This window comes from Martes martes, assembly GCF_963455335.1.
Source record: "Martes martes genome assembly, chromosome: 9".
NCBI classification, from domain to species: domain Eukaryota; kingdom Metazoa; phylum Chordata; class Mammalia; order Carnivora; family Mustelidae; genus Martes; species Martes martes.
The window spans coordinates 113443040-113458978 of NC_137896.1; the positions used below are offsets into that span (position 1 = coordinate 113443040).

The 15939-nt window shown below is 39.9% G+C and overlaps 1 protein-coding gene across 2 annotated transcripts in view; it reads right to left on the reverse strand.

Annotated features, from left to right (window-relative positions):
* Positions 1–2212: 2212 nt before the first annotated feature.
* The window catches only part of BIRC6 (baculoviral IAP repeat containing 6), a 234697-nt gene continuing 220970 nt past the window's right edge, over positions 2213–15939 (reverse strand). For both annotated transcript variants that reach the window (XM_080814319.1, XM_080814318.1), the window contains exons 72-74: positions 14092–14280; positions 9071–9205; positions 2213–3365 (exon numbers count right to left, since the gene is read on the reverse strand). In XM_080814319.1, coding sequence (XP_080670445.1) covers positions 3186–3365; positions 9071–9205; positions 14092–14280 — 504 coding nt within the window. In that variant the 3' untranslated portion in view covers positions 2213–3185. The remainder of the gene's footprint in view (positions 3366–9070; positions 9206–14091; positions 14281–15939) is intronic.

Sequence of the window (15939 nt, forward strand, 5' to 3'; positions counted from 1 at the left end):
CATCTCATCCTTCATAAACCAAACTATAGGACATCAAAAAACTTTTATAGTGCTTTCTACATTTGTCGGGCTTTGACAATATTAGCCTTAACGCTAGTGATATCTAAGCAGTTTATATTTGTACTGGAAGACTTCATAGTTGGTGGTTTTACCACTAGACCAATTGTCTTTACTGCCTTTTGCAAGGCCTTCATGCTTACCCTCCCCATCTCCCTGCCACACCCCAATCTCCTGCCCTAGGTACCTCAGCCAGTAAACATGCTGGTTATTCTTATACCAAAAAATTGGTATTTCCCAACTCTTCTTCTCTCCCTTTGTCCTAGTTGATGACCTACCACCTGGGCTCTAGTGGGCTCTTAACTCATTTCCTTGCCTCCCCATAGTTGGTAGAATCTTCCTGAAACAGAGTATGACCAGGTTGCTCCCCTAATCTCCGTCACCCACAGGATGTTAAAGCTTCTTAACAGGACAGCCTTCCATGATTCAAGCCCTCCTATCTAACATTACAGCCTACATTTCATTTGACTATCGTACTTTCTCTTATAATCCAATGTGCTATTGAGTTTCCCCCTTGCTCTCTTGTGTCTGTAATAACTTCTTTCTGCCTGGCTAAATTTTTTTTTTTTTTTTTTAAGATTTATTTACTTTGGCGGGGGAGGGGCAGAGGGAGATCTCAAGCAGACTCTGGGCTAGTGCAGAGACTCACACAGGCCTTGATCTCATGACCCTGAAATCATGACCTAAACAGACATGAGGAGTCAGACACAAGCAACTGAGCCACCACGTCGCCTCTGCCTGGCTAACTTCTTCTTCCTCATCCTTTAAGACTCAGCATACCTTCCTCGAGGGTCTTTCTTGACCGCATCACCTCAATGCCCATTAGCATTTTGCCTGAGCTAAGTGTTCCTCCCCAGTGTTCCCAACAGTAAACCCTGTAAACTCTGTCAGAGAACTACTCAATTGTACCGACATCATATTTCCATGTCTGTCATCCAACCCTCAAGTGCTGGAAACCATACCTACTACCAGAGTGAGTACTCAAGTCAGCATCCCAGAGGGAACCATGTTAAAGTAATGTCTTAAATCTAGACTTTCAGGTCTTGTTTTTGTTTTTTTTTAAAGATTTTATTAGAGAGCAAGAGCATAAGCAGGGGAGCGGCAGGCAGAGGGAGAGAGAGAAGCAGGCTCCCTGCTGAGCAGAAAGCCCGATGTGGGGCTCAGTCCCAGGACCCTGGGATCATGATCATGACCTGAGCTGAAGGCAGACGCTTACCCGAATGAGCCACCCAGGTGCCTCTAGGTCTTGGTTTTTTAAAAACATGAATTGGACCTTATGGTACTAATATTTTTACTTTCCTCTTATAAAGCTTTCTGAAGACTAGTGGTGTGAATGAGAGAAAAAACCCAAACTTACTTCAGTGATTAAAAATAAAATTCCTGGCGGCTGGTTGGGGGGAGGGAAGGGTGGCTGGGTGATGAACACCGGGGAGGGTATTTGCTATGGTAAGAGCTGTGAATTGTGTAAGACTGATGATTCACAGACCTGTACCCCTGAAGTAAATAATACATTATATGTCAAATAAATAAATGAATAAATAGGACTTGGGGGGTGGGAATCCCAAGTTGGAGGCAAGCAATACACTTGATATAGTTAGTAGCTTTTATCTTCCATCCCTGACAGGACCTTGACAGACAAAAAAGGAAAAGCCTAGAGGACTGATAACTGTCCTTTTATTCTCATTGCTGATCATTTTGTAGCTAGATTTTAGCAAGCATGTGTGTGTATGACATATAATTGACTCTTCTTTCTCAGAAATTGACTCTGTTTTGTCATTCTTGGTGTATGGAGCTTACCACCCTCCGCACCTAACCGTATGTGTTAGAACTTTTCATTCCCCCCCCCTTTATAGTACCATAAACCTTGAATATATCTTGTACATCAGACAGTAGCATGCTCCCTAGTCCCCCCTTTTCTTCAGAGAGCAGCTCACTGTTCACAATACCGCGTCTCCTTCTGGTCAACTCCAGATTCAAGGTTCCCAAACACCAGTTCATTTTATATAAACACTGTCAAAAATCACCTGAGCTTTTTGTGATAACTGGTGTTAGAAATATATCCCTTCCTTCCCCATGCTTAGGTCTTGAAAGTGTCCAAATTTTTGTAGAAACAGCATTTCACACCATGGCAAACTGTTTTAGAAACAAGACATACTAATACACCTAATTCTTTATTTATTTGGCTCTAAGAAGAATTTGCATGAAAATGAGCCTGTATGGCAGGTACAGAATGTACTGTAACAGCACCAGAGAGGTCTCCTCTCTGCTCTACAGAGCCTCAATGTTTTCATACATACATGTGACTTTAGTAGTAAAACCAGAGTCCAGGAAAAAAGGAGCCCTTTAGGAAAAAATCAGTTTAGAGTGACTTTTCAAATTGACCATTCCTTCTCATATACTTAAATTCAAATAACGGATACATTCACAGGCCCAAATGTTGGCATAGAATAAAATCATGTCCATTTATTTTTTCTGCATCTTAGAATTAGAAGGCATAAAATTAAATACGTTGAATGTAATAAATTCATCCATACAAGTGCAAGTCTCCAGCTATAATGCATTTTATGGCATATTTATCATTTAAAAAATGTACCAGTAAATCAAAAAAGAGGGAGTATGTCCATTTAACTTTTATTTAAGTGTATGTAGGAGGTCTTCAGAAATCAAAGATGAGCATGAAGATATGGCCAAACATAAAACCTATCAAATTCAGTGAAAAGTTGCTGACTTTAAATAGTAGTTGTAAGAATGACCAATATATATTCTTTGTTAACAACCCCTCACTCTACAGTAAAAAAAAAAAATAAAATAAAATAAACATTCAGTAAACATTCTTTCCTAAGGTAGTTTCCCTTATATATCAGTGATTTATCCATTTCTTTGTATACACAAATTTGTTGAACATACCAATCAGTGGTTCTCACAATTGAAAAATAAAAGCACAAAAAAGTTTACACTCTTGTACAGGTAAATAAAAGATCACCTTGAATTAAACTGGATCTCCTTAAGGGCATAGTATAGTTTCAGTTTCAATAACTATTACATAATTAGTTTCTTACATACAAATATTGACATATTTGGCTTGTGCTTCAAAGCCTTTGTGTCTATGAAGTCCATGTCAATGCAGCTCATAATTTGAAGTCACTGGGGAGTTCTTTACTGCTGCTGGGTTTGACCTGATCGTGCATCAGAGTCTCCTCAGCACCTGCGGTGGCACTGCACATCTCCGAGGCATCATCAGCGTCAGGGTCCAAGCCTTCGGGACAGGGAAGTTTTAGCAGCTCTTCCCGGAGCTGAGCAGTGTGACGCTACACAGGGGAAAATAAGCGATAAAAGAATTACAAACCCTGATTCTAACATAACATCGTATGAGGGAGGAACTGAGTTTAAAACAAAACCCAAAGCGTTATGCCTACAAATATTTATTTTTATTCATTTTTTTTTAAAGATTTTATTTATTGATTTGACAGAGAGGTAGTGACGGAGGAACACAAGTAGGGGGAGTGGAAGAGGGAGAAGCAGCATCCCCCCATCCCCCGAGCAGGGAGCCCAATGCAGGGCTTGATCCCAGACCCTGGGATCATGACCTGAGCTGAAGGCAGACACTTAATGACTGAGCCACCCAGGCACCCCAGGCCTACAAATATTTATTGAGCACCTTCCTTATGTTAGCTACTGTAAGAAGCAGTGAACAAAATGGGCAAAAAAACTGATGTTGCTGAAAAGCCCTAAGTAGCATGTGCACTGACCCTACCCACACCCCCAGCATTACTGATGATTTGTAAGAACTCACGTATGGTAGATACTCTTAAATTAAAGAGAGTAAGCTCTTCACTTATAATACATCCTGTCTCTGGCTAAATATTTTTGACAGAAAGTCCATAAATTAAAATAAACCCACAATTATTTTAATGAATGCAAACAAGTCTTGATCAGGTACCAAGTCTTGTGTAGAACATTTGCAAAATGTTTCGATCTCAGTTTCACTTAATGCTCAGAAAATACCTTAGGAACAATTTTATCATATAATTTTTATGTGTAAGCAGGCTCCATGCCCAGTGTGGAGCCCAATGCAGGGCTCAAACTCATGACCCTGAGATCAAGAGTCGGACGCTTAACCAACTGAGCCACCTGGGTGCTCCCTAATTTTTTTCTAATTTAAGCAAGTGAAAAAGAAGAATCAGAGAGATTATATAATTTCGTATTCTACCACACATTACATATTTAGAGAAAGATGTAGAGATGTTAACAGAGAGGGGATAGTTGTCTACAAATATAAAGTTTTGGTTTATAATTTTCTACTGGGAGAGAAATGACCTCAAGTATTGCATCAGGGCTTTGAAAATTTGTTGTTGTCAACATCCAACTTTGAGAATTAATTAACCAAGATTTACAGAACACTTTTTAAGTATGAGACACTGACAATATAAAAGCAATGAGCAGAAAAAGGAAGATACAAAATCTCTGACTCACAGAGACTAAATCTGGGTTAGAGGTCTAAGACAAAATAACAACTACACACTTGTAGCCATTTGTAAGGTTTCAAAATATATTAACACAGTGGTAACTTGTAATTTCTCCAGCCCCAATTTACCTTCCACTGTGGACAACAGGACAAAACCTTAACCAGGGAAGGAGAAAGAAAATTTTGATGATTATAAGAGCTCAGCTAAGGTGGGATCCTATGACTTTACTGCAGAATTATTAAGCTAAGTAGCTGCATACTTTTCTCAAGCAGCATTCAGCAGCAAAGATATAGCTGAAATGATATAAATCTGGGCTGAAGCTGATTCAGGGATAGAAATTTCTAGGCCAGAGCAACACAGAAATAACAGAGTAAAAGAATTTGAGATATAAGCAAGACACCACTGACAAAACAAAGCCAAAGAAGGGTAGACTTTCGTCCCTAAGATTTTGTTTAAAAGAAAGAGATCTAAACATACGTTTGGGGAAGATCAACTTGGTTACGGACTACAGAAAGACCTAGAAGTGGAGAACTAAGTCCAAGGAAGGTGGTCAAAGAGACTAAGCTGTGGGAACCGAACAGAAAAACTGAGGAGGGGGGGAGGCAGCATCCCCCTGAAGGCAGCACTGATAAGACCTAGTATTGACCAAGTATATTAAATGAAGGAGGAGATGAATTATATCTGAAGATTTTAAGACAGAGAAAGTGATTTAAAATGAAAAATATGGGGCAACTGGGTGGCTCAATCAATTAACGTCTGACTTTTTTTTTTTTAACTGAGTACTTTTTTTTTTTTAAGATTTTATTTATTTATTTGACAGAGATCACAAGTAGGCAGAGAGAGAGAGAGAGGGGAAAGCAGGCTCCCCATCAAGCAGAGAGCCCGATGCGGGGCTCAATCCCAGGACCCTGAGATCATGACCTGAGCTGAAGGCAGAGGCTTAACCCACTGAGCCACCCAGGCGCCCCAACATCTGACTTGATTTTGGTTCAGATCGTGACCTCAAGGTTGTGAGATCAAGCCCTGTGTTGGGGTCTGTGCTGGGCATGGAGCCTGCTTAGGATTTATTCTCTCCCTCTCTAAAACAAACAAACAAACAAACAAATAAACAAATAGCTTTCACACAGCAAAGGAAGCAACCAATACAACTAAAAGACAGCCTAGCGAATGGGAGAAGACACTTGCAAATGACATATCCAATAAAGGATTAGTATCCAAAATATATAAAGAGCATATATAACCCAACACCAAACAAATAATCCAATTAAAAAATGGGCAGAGGACATGAACAGACATTTCTCCAGAGAAAGATGGCCAACAAACACATGAAAAGATATTCATCATCACTCATCGTTAGGGAAATTTAAATCAAAACCACGATGACGTATCACCTCACATCTGTCAGAAGGGCTAAAATAAAAAAAGAGATAACAAGTGTGACGGTGAGGATGTAGAGAAAAAGGAACCCTCATACACTGTTTGTGGGAATGCAAACTGGTGCTGCCACTGTGGAAAATAGTATGAAGGTTCCTCAAGAAATTAAAAACAGAACTACCCTATGATCCAGTAATCACCCCACACTGAGTATTTACCCCTCCAATATGAAATGACTGAATTCAAATGGATGTATGCATCCCTATGTTTACTGCAGCATTATTTTACAAGAGCCAAATTATGGAGGCAGCGAAGTGTCCACCAATAGATGAGTAGATAAAGAAGATGTGACATATATATATTATTCAGGCACAAGAAAGAATGAAAGCTTCCCATTTACAACAAGGGATAGAGCTAGAGAGGACAATGCTAAGCAAAATAAGCCAGAGAAAGACAAATACCATATGAGTTCACTGATATGTGTAATTTAAGAAACAAAACAAACAATGGAAAAAAAAAAAAAGAGACAAAGCTAAAAGAGAATCTTAACTACAGAGAACAAACAGTAACCAGAGGGGAGGTGGGTGTGGGGATGGGTGAAAAAAGGGAAGGAGATTAAGAGCTCACTTATCATGATGAGCACTGAACTGTAATATACAGAACTGCTGAATCACTGTATTGTACACCTGAAACTAATATAACACTGTATGTTAACTACACTGGAATTAAAATTAACAAAATTTAAATAGCCAAACTCAAAAATGAGAGTAAAATGCTGGCTAGAAGGGGTAAAGGGGTAGAAAAATAGGAAGAGATGTTGTTTAAGGATACAAACTTGCAACCAGTCAACAAATAGGTCCTGGAGACCTAATGTGCCAAGCAGTGATTACAGACAATATTGTATTATAACCAAATTTGGTACCAGTCTAGATCTTAACTGTTTGGACCACAAAAAGAAACTGATTATCATGCAATGCGATAAAGATGCTATGGCTACAATGGTAATCTCATTACAATATGTAAAATGTATCAAGTCAGCATGTTGTACACATTATGTCAACTATATCTCGATTAAAAAAAAAAAGAAAAGAAAACTTGATTGGAGGAAAGAGGTTTTAATTTTACACCTTCACTTTAAGTAATGTCAGGGCATCCAAGTAAAAATGCCATTAGATAATTTTGAGAAAGGGGAGCCTGAGTGGCACAATTAGTTAAGTGTCTGCCTTTGGCTCAGGTCATGATCCCAGGATACTGGGATCAAGCCCTGCATGGGGCTCCCTACTCAACGGAGAGCCTGCTTCTCCCTCTTCCTCTGCCTGCTGCTCTGCCTACTTGTGCTTCTTCTCTCTCTGTCAAATAAATAAATAAAATCTTTAGGGGAAAAAAAGGGTAATTTTGAGAAAGCAAAAACCAGGCAATAGTTGGAAAAGCTGCTTTTAAGAAAAAATGGCCCTGGGGCACCTGGCTGGCTCAGTTGATAAAGTATGCAATTCTTGATATCAGGGTTGTGAGTTCAAGCCCCATGCTGTGTACGCAGATTGCTTAAAAAAATAAAATCTTAAAAAATAATAATAATAAAGAGCCTTTAAAGCAAAGAGGCAGAATTATCATGATCACTTGTAAGGCATATAAATATGGTATCACTATGTTGTACACCTGAAGTGAATATAAAATTTTAGGTCAACTACACTTAAAAAAGAGAGAGGGGGGTGCCTGGGTAGCTCAGTGGGTTAAGCCTCTGCCTTCGGCTCAGGTCATGATCTCAAGGTCCTGGGATGGAGCCCCACATCGGGCTCTCTACTTAGCAGGGAGCCTGCTTCCCTCTATCTGCCTGCCCCTCTGCCTACTTGTGATCTCTCTCTCTGTGAAATAAATAAAATCTTAAAAAAAAAAAAGATAGAGAGAGAGAGAGAGAGAAAGAGTAAATCGCCAAAGTTAAGGGTATAGATACAACTCAGAGAAAAGGAGAGTAAAATGGCTATGAGGGCCAAAAACATAAGACTTCAGGTATATAAACCCTTAGAAGGGTGAAGAAAAAAATTCACTGAAAGAATTAAAGAGTGTGAGAAGAGGAACTACGGTGGTCTACAAATGAAAATTGTGGTAGAAAAGACAAACACTTTTTTCTTTTAAGATTTTATTTGTTTATCTGAGGTAGCGAGAGAGAGAGAACATGAGTGGAGGGTAGAGGGAGAGGGAGAAGCAGGCTCCCTACCAAGCGGGGAGGCCAACGAGGGGCTCCATCCCAGAACTGTGGGATCACCACTGGAGCCGAAGGCAGATGCTTAACCGACTAAGCTACCCTGGTGCCCCCAAAAGACAAACATTTAGATCAGTGCAATGAGAGGGTTTTTTTTTAACTAGTGAAAAATGAAGTTTTTAACTTTTTTTTTTTTTTTGAAGTAAACTCTGTCCCCAGTGTGAGGCTTGAATTCACGACCCTGAAATGAAGAGTCACATGCTCTTCCCACTGAGCCAGGCAGGCACCCGGAATGAGCGTGTTTTAACACACATATGGTGTTACAGAAGCTTAAACTGAAGTAATCTAAGTCAGGGCAGGTTTCCATAAAGCTAAATTTAAGCTGCAGTGAGCTAGCAAGAGCAGGTGAAATGAGAGTAAAGGCCTGGAGGGGAGAGATACGGGAGAAGAGAGGGGAGCCAGGGTCACGGGTATGGAGAACTGGGAGCAGGGACCTTGAGCAGAATGAAAAATAAACTGCAGAACAGAAAAGGGAAAACAATAAAAAAAAGTAATTCACAGAGCACATGCTGTCAGCATCCTTTTTAGGAAGTGTCAACTCACTGTCAAAATTAATGTACCTTTCCTTTTTTTTTTTTTTTTTAAAGATTTTATTTATTTATTTGACAGACAGATTACACATAGGAAAAAGAGGCAGGCAGGGAGAGAGAGGAGGAAGCAGGCTCTCCACGGAGCAGAGAGCCCGATGTGGGGCTCGATCCCAGGATCCTGGGATCATGACCTGAGCCGAAAGCAGAGGCTTTAACCCACTGAGCCACCCAGGCACCCCTAATGTACCTTTTCTATAGACTTTTGTAGCAATTTAGGCCTCCGACCTTAAAATAAGTGTTTTTTTTTAATCTTTCAGATTCCCTTACCATCTGGTGACTATAGCTCTGTCGCCAACAGGGCCCCGTTCGGAAGGCTTACTCACCTTGAGAGCTGCGGCATGGTGAGACATAGTTCTGCCTACCCGCTTATCACTGCTGTACTGCTGGATGTCTGCGATCCACTCCTCACACTGGGCCATGATCTCAACTCTTTTCAAGTAAAAGTGTTTGTGTATAACCTGAAGAATAAAACAACCAAGGGAACAAAAGGTGTTCAGGTCAGAATTTAAAAGACAAAACAAGTGGCCATTACAAAGAAATGAAAATTAAAAGACAACTGCAATGTTTTTGTCTCCACAAAACTCAATTAGTGAATTTCACATTAACAGGGAAGAATCCGGCTAATGACTTCTGATGGCATGTGTTGAAATGCCCAGCCCTACAGCAGAAAATAATGTCCAATAGCAACCAGACATTTATATAGTTAAACCTGTCAGAGAGAATAAAGACATGTATATTGCAATACATTCACAAGGTGAGCACTGTAAATAGATAACCAGGAGAAAATAATTAGGAGAGCACTGACAACAGAAACACTGTCCGATTTTCTACCTTTAAAAGAGAACTCTACAAATACCTAAATAACGAAAAACATTCCAAATGTCAAAGATATTGATACGGAAATCAGAACAGAGGCCTAAAAATAGGCATTATTACTACTTTCTTAATTTTATCTTCTGGTTAATTTCTGGTTAAGATTATAGTTTATAAAGTTAACTTTCCTTGTTTGCTTGTTTATTTATTTGAGAGAGCCAGTGAGCATGCATGTAAGTGGGCATTCCTGAAGGGAGGGGCAGACGGAGAGGAACAGGGAGAATCTGAAGCCGGCTCCAAGGCCAGTGTAAAAGCCCCATGTACGGGCTCCATCTCACAACCCTGAGTCTGAAACCAAGAGTTGGATGCTTTACTAACTGAGCCACCCAGGTGCCCCAAAGTTAACCCTTATAATAATTGTGGTTAGCATACGGAATTTTAAAAATTTAATTTTTAAATTTTAAAATCTAATAATTTTAATAATAATTGTCTTTGAAAAATTATAGAATTTCTTCCTGTATAAGCAGTAGGAGTCTACTTCTAACAAATTTAACTTAGAAATTTAGATCAATTTGGAAACATTGAATCAATTAAAAAAATACTATTCTGGGGGCGCGTGGGTGGCCCAGGGGGTTAAGCATCTGCCTTCAGCTCAGGTCATGATCCCAGGGTGCTGAGATCGAGCCCCACATGGGCTCCTTGCTCAGCAGGGAGTCTGCTTCTCCCTTTTCCTCTGCCCTTTCCCCTGCTCATGCTCTCTCTCTCCCTCTCTTTCAATAAAATCTTTTTTTTTTTTTTTAAAGATTTTATCCATTCATCTCTCAGAGAGACAAAGAGAGGGAGGGAGAGAGGGAGTGGCAGGCAGAGGGAGAAGCAGGCTCCCCACTGAGCAAGGAGACCAATGCGGGATTCGATCCCAGCACACTGGGATCATGACCTGAGCCAAAGGCAGATGCCCAACCAAGTGAGCCATCCAGGTATCCCTAAATAAATAAAATCTTCCAAAAAAAATACAGTATTCTGTATTTTGGGTGAGTCACTATTCCAATGGGCTTATCCTCCCTACAGAAAAGGCAATAATACCTAGAAAGTATTATTAGGAAAACATGGGAATGGATGTAAAACTCCAGTAAGATCCTATCACATTTAACAATTACTGCATTTGATGCCTACAGGGACACAAAAGACAGACACAGCCTGACATGAAGAACCATGACAAGCACAGAACCAGAGGTGAGCGCACCGGGGAAGTGTGTGGAACTGCTGGGTCACTATACTGTTTGCCCGGAACTAGTAACGCGGTGTGCCAACGACACTGGAGGCAAAGTGAAATGAAATGGAATAAAAAACAAAAAGCAAAAGTAAAAAATAGACAAAAAACCCCCAGGGAATTCAAAGAGTCACATCTAATCGGGAAAATCAGGAAAGCGTTTATGGACGGGGTGCCCCCTTTAATGTGAGCTAGGTTCTAAAGGATGAGAAAGACTGTTTCAAATTATACTTATTTGCTTTTTGTAAAAAGTCATCCTCCCCCTCTGAGTTGCTTGTGTTAATAGTTTATTTTTCTTGCAGAAAATAATTTTTATGTGTGAACCAACAACGTATACATTAACTGAGTATAAATCCTTACGCGTTATTTCAATACTTTTTAAAAAATATTTTATTTATTTATTTGACAGACAGAGATCATAAGTAGGCAGAGAGGCAAGCAGAGAGAGAGAGAGGAGGAAGCAGGCTCCCTGCGGAGCAGATAGCCTGATGCGGGACTCGATCCCAGGACCCTGAGATCATGACCTGAGCTGAAGGCAGAGGCTTAACCCACTGAGCCACCCAGGCGCCCTATTTCAATACATTTTAAAAGTGAAGTTTAACATATACAAGTACACAAATCACACGTACAACTGAATGCATTTTCGCCAAGTGCACACCAATGTAATCCCTACTCAGAGGAGAAACAGAACATCACCAAGCATGCCAGAAGTCCCCTTTGTGCTACCTCTTAGAGTTAATAACCCTCATACACAGGTATATACTGTCCTGACTTCTTTTTTTAGAACAAGATTTATTTATTTGAGTTAGAGAGAGAGTACATGAGTGCATACACATGATGGGGAGGGGCATAGGGAGAAGGAGAGAGAGAATCACAAGCAGATTCCCTGCGGGGGGTGCAGACGGTGAAACACGGCTCAGTCTCATGCAGGGTTCAATCTCATGACCTGAGCTGAAACCAAGAGCTGGAAGCTTAACTGACTGAGTCACCCAGGCGCCCCTATCTTGACTTCTTTAAGCATGTTAGTTTTACTCATTTCTGAGCTTTTTATAAAAGGAATCATGAGATGTACTCGTTTCTGCCTGCCCTTTTTTTTTTTTAAAAGATTTTATTTATTTATTTCACAGACAGAGATCACAAGTCAGACAGAGATCACAAGTAGGCAGAGAGGTAGGCAGAGAGAGAGGAGGAAGCAGGCTCCCTGCTGAGCAGAGAGCCCGATGCGGGGCTCGATCCCAGGACCCTGGGACCCTGACCTGAGCCGAAGGAAGAGGCTCTAACCCACTGAGCCACCCAGGCGCCCCTCTGCCTGCCTTCTTATGCTCTAGAGTGTATGGTGTTTATCCACATTAACGGGCACAGTTCATTCATTTATGTTGTTGTATTCCACTTTATGAATATTCCATAATTTGTCTATTCTTTCTGTTGATAGACAAGTGAACTGTTTGCAGTTTCTGACAGTTATGAAAAATGTTATGAACATTCTCTATACCCAATTTCTATGAAGCACAGACCAAGTAGTGGAACTACTAGTCATTCAGCATATATTCAGCTGATGACATCCTGCTGAAGAGTTTTCCAAAGCGGCTACACTGATGTATATCCCCATCAGAAGTGCATCCGAGGGACGCCTGGGTGGCTCAGTTGGTTGAGCAGCTGCCTTCGGCTCAGGTCATGATCCCAGCATCCTGGGATCGAGTCCCGCATCGGGCTCCTTGCTCAGCAGGGAGCCTGCTTCTCCCTCTGCCTCCGTCTGCCAGTGCTCGCTCTCGCTCTCGCTCTCTCTCTCTCTGACAAATAAATAAATAAAATCTTTAAAAAAAAAAAAAAAAAAAGAAGAAGTGCATCCGAATTCCAGGTGCTGCACATCCTCACATTTGGTAGCAAAAGCCTTTAAATTCCTAGATATGCTGAAGAATAGGAAGAAAGGGGACAGACTCTGTAGGGCTTTTGTAGGCTGTGGGAAGGACTCTGGGTTTTCTTCATCATATACCGGGAATCAAAGGAGTGAGATGATGAGATTACGTGTAGAGAATCTCTGGAGAGGGACAAGAGTGGAAGCAGCAGGACCGGTGAGGAAACCACTTCACATATCCAACAAGAGGTAACGGTGGCTTGAAATAGGCTGGTCATGGCAAAGATGCAGTTTTAACCACCAAATTTTCATTATGTTTTGAAGGGTGGAGCCCAACAGGATTTGTCATTAGACTGAATGTGTTATATCAGAAAAAGAATCAAGTCACAGGTGGTAAAGGTTTGGGGCTGAAATAATGGTGCGTTTACTAAAGGGAGTGAACAAAGGAAGAATCAAGAGTTCAGTTTTAGTGTTAAGATGACTTCTGTAAAATTCAGTGGACCTGTCTAGTAGTTTATATATCTGGATTCACTGTTTGAGCCTTAAGCGCACAGAAAAAATTCATGATACAAGAGGAGGAATATACGTTTTTCAAAGGCAGGAACTGAGCTTCCTTTATCCTTGAGTTCTGAGTACTTTAGGGCAGTGGCTAGTAACAGCTTACATTCGATATGGGTACAAAATTGATTACTTAATATAAGTAACCCAAGCTTGGGATGCCTGGGTGGCCCAGCCCATTAAGCATCTGCCTTCAGCTCAGGTCATAATCCCAGGGTCCTAGGATCAAGTCCCACATCAGGCTCCTTGCTCAGCGAGAAGCCTACTTCTCCCTCTGCCTGCCGCTCTTCCTGCCTGTTGGCGTGCTCTCCCTCTCTCCCTCTTTGACAAAGAAAATCTTTAAAAACAAATAAAAGAATACAATCATATTTTAGAAAGATTATGGAGAAACAACTAACCCCAAGAATAGTCACTTTTCAGGATGTGGTAAAATAAAAGCATTTGTGAATATCAAGACAGGTTTCAGAAAGTCCAACTTTTTCCTAAAGAAAAGAAAATGTCTTTTCAATATTCACACATGGATATTAGTGTAAGGGCAAACCTTCTATTTGAAAGACAACTTTAGAAAGTACCTTGACCTCTAATAAAAAATATTTTTTTATGAGGACTACTTTAATAATGCAGTTCATGAGTAGAATGGTAACTGTTAAAAATAAGAAACTAGAAAACTGTCCCAAAACAGAGTCAGATGCCTTTTAGGAAGTAGGTGGTTTTAAAAGTCACCTCTATTATATTAGTACTCATCTGTTATGATTAAAAACTAAAGTTTAGTATACTACAGACTGTCCAAATATAAAGGCAGGTACAGTAATGTTAATAAAGTATTTCATTAATTTTACTGAACATACCTCTTTAAAGCATGGTGAAGGGTTTCTGATTTGTTCTAGCATTGCCCACTTAACCGTTGCTTGTCTAATGTTTCCATCATATTCTCGAGAACTCTGTGTGCCGCTGGGAGTGCCTCTAGACCGTTCATATCCTGGTTCATTAAAATAAGGCTCAGCTACTAATATAAGGGACTGAACAGACACCAACACCTGAGGAACAAAGAAATAAAGAGAAGTTATGATGAGACATTTTTAGTACCAGTAAACTGTTATCTTCTAATATGTGTTTCCACATATTTTTATCACCATAAAATTGATGTTAATCGTTAGACACTGAAATACTGTATTATTAAAAGTAAAATTAAAATAGGTATAGTAGTGGGGCACCTGGGTGGCTTAGCCGGTTAAGTGCCTGCCTTTGGCTCAGGTCATGATCCCGGGGTCCTGGGAATGAGTTCAGCTTCAGGCTCCCTGCTCAGCAAAGAGCCTGCATCTCCCTCTGCCCTGCTCCACACTCCAACCCCACTCATGCCTTGCATGCTCTCTCTCTCTCCCTTGCAAAAATAAGTAAATACAAAAAATCTTAAAAAAAATAAAAAAGGTACAATAAAAAAAACAATAAAAAAATTTAAAAGGTACAACAGACTGATACAGTATTTGAGTATTTTATATTTTACATTCTTGAATCCTTGAAAAAATAAAAAGAACTAAAGATTGTATTTCCTGAAACTGCTAAAAAAAAAAATCTGTTTATAAACATCCCACAACAATTTAAACATTATTGTGCTCCAAGTGTCCTGACTCTCAAAGAGCATAATGCTAACCATGCACTCCTAATAATACTCACTTGTAAGAAAAACCAGGAATGACGCAATCTTTATTTTTATTCCAAGGAAAATACTTTTAAAAGGCATCTTATATTTGCCTTTTAAAAAAAATTTTATTTATTTATTTTAGAGAGCGAGCGAGCGAGTGCGCACAAGTGTTAGGGGCAAAGGGAAAGGGAGAGGGAGAGAATCTCAAGTGTACTGTGTGCTGAGTGTAGAGCTGGACATGGAGCTTGATCTCACGACCCTCAGATCATGATCTGAGCTGAAACCAAGATTCAGACACTTAACCAACTGCTCCACTCAGGTCCCCCTATTTTATAAATCATACACCACCTTGCAAGTATACAAATGCTACTTTATTTTTCTTCAGTGAACTTGGCTATGGAGGGATCACAACATTCTTACGGAACTTTCTGGAGATTTGGATTATCTGTCTCGTTCAGTCATTTTTATTCATAGCACACATTAATGTAACCATAAAACTGGGCATGAAAAAAACAGTAAATTAGTAAATCCTTGAAAGGAAAAGATTTCTCTTTTTTAAAAGCACTTGATTTTCAATATTAAAAATTATCCAGCTCTGAGAACAATGTAAAATATTTAAGTGAGAGACCAGAGTAGGCAGAGCAACTTACCCCCTCAGAACCCATTTTTTGGTCAACTGTAAAATGAAGATAACAACTACTTAAAGAATGGCTGTACGAATTAAATAAACTTTTGTTGGGACTTAAGTAGTAGTGCTCATTAATTAAGTTTAATTCACCCACAGAAGCTATTATTTCTTAGAGTAAAAATGACAGCAGGCATCCAGAAGACAGTAAAATGCAAAACAAAATGATTTGTACTCCAAAAATAGTCTTTTTATTTATGTAACATGGGCAGAAAAGCAGTCAGCATGAGTTTCATTTTGATCAACAAAACTTAAAAGACCAACGTGGATCAAACCAAAATGTAATGTTTATCATAGCTACATCTGGCTGAAGTGTTTTCCTAGAATATGAGCTGACAATGAATTGGTAATTAACAGAAAAACATCCAT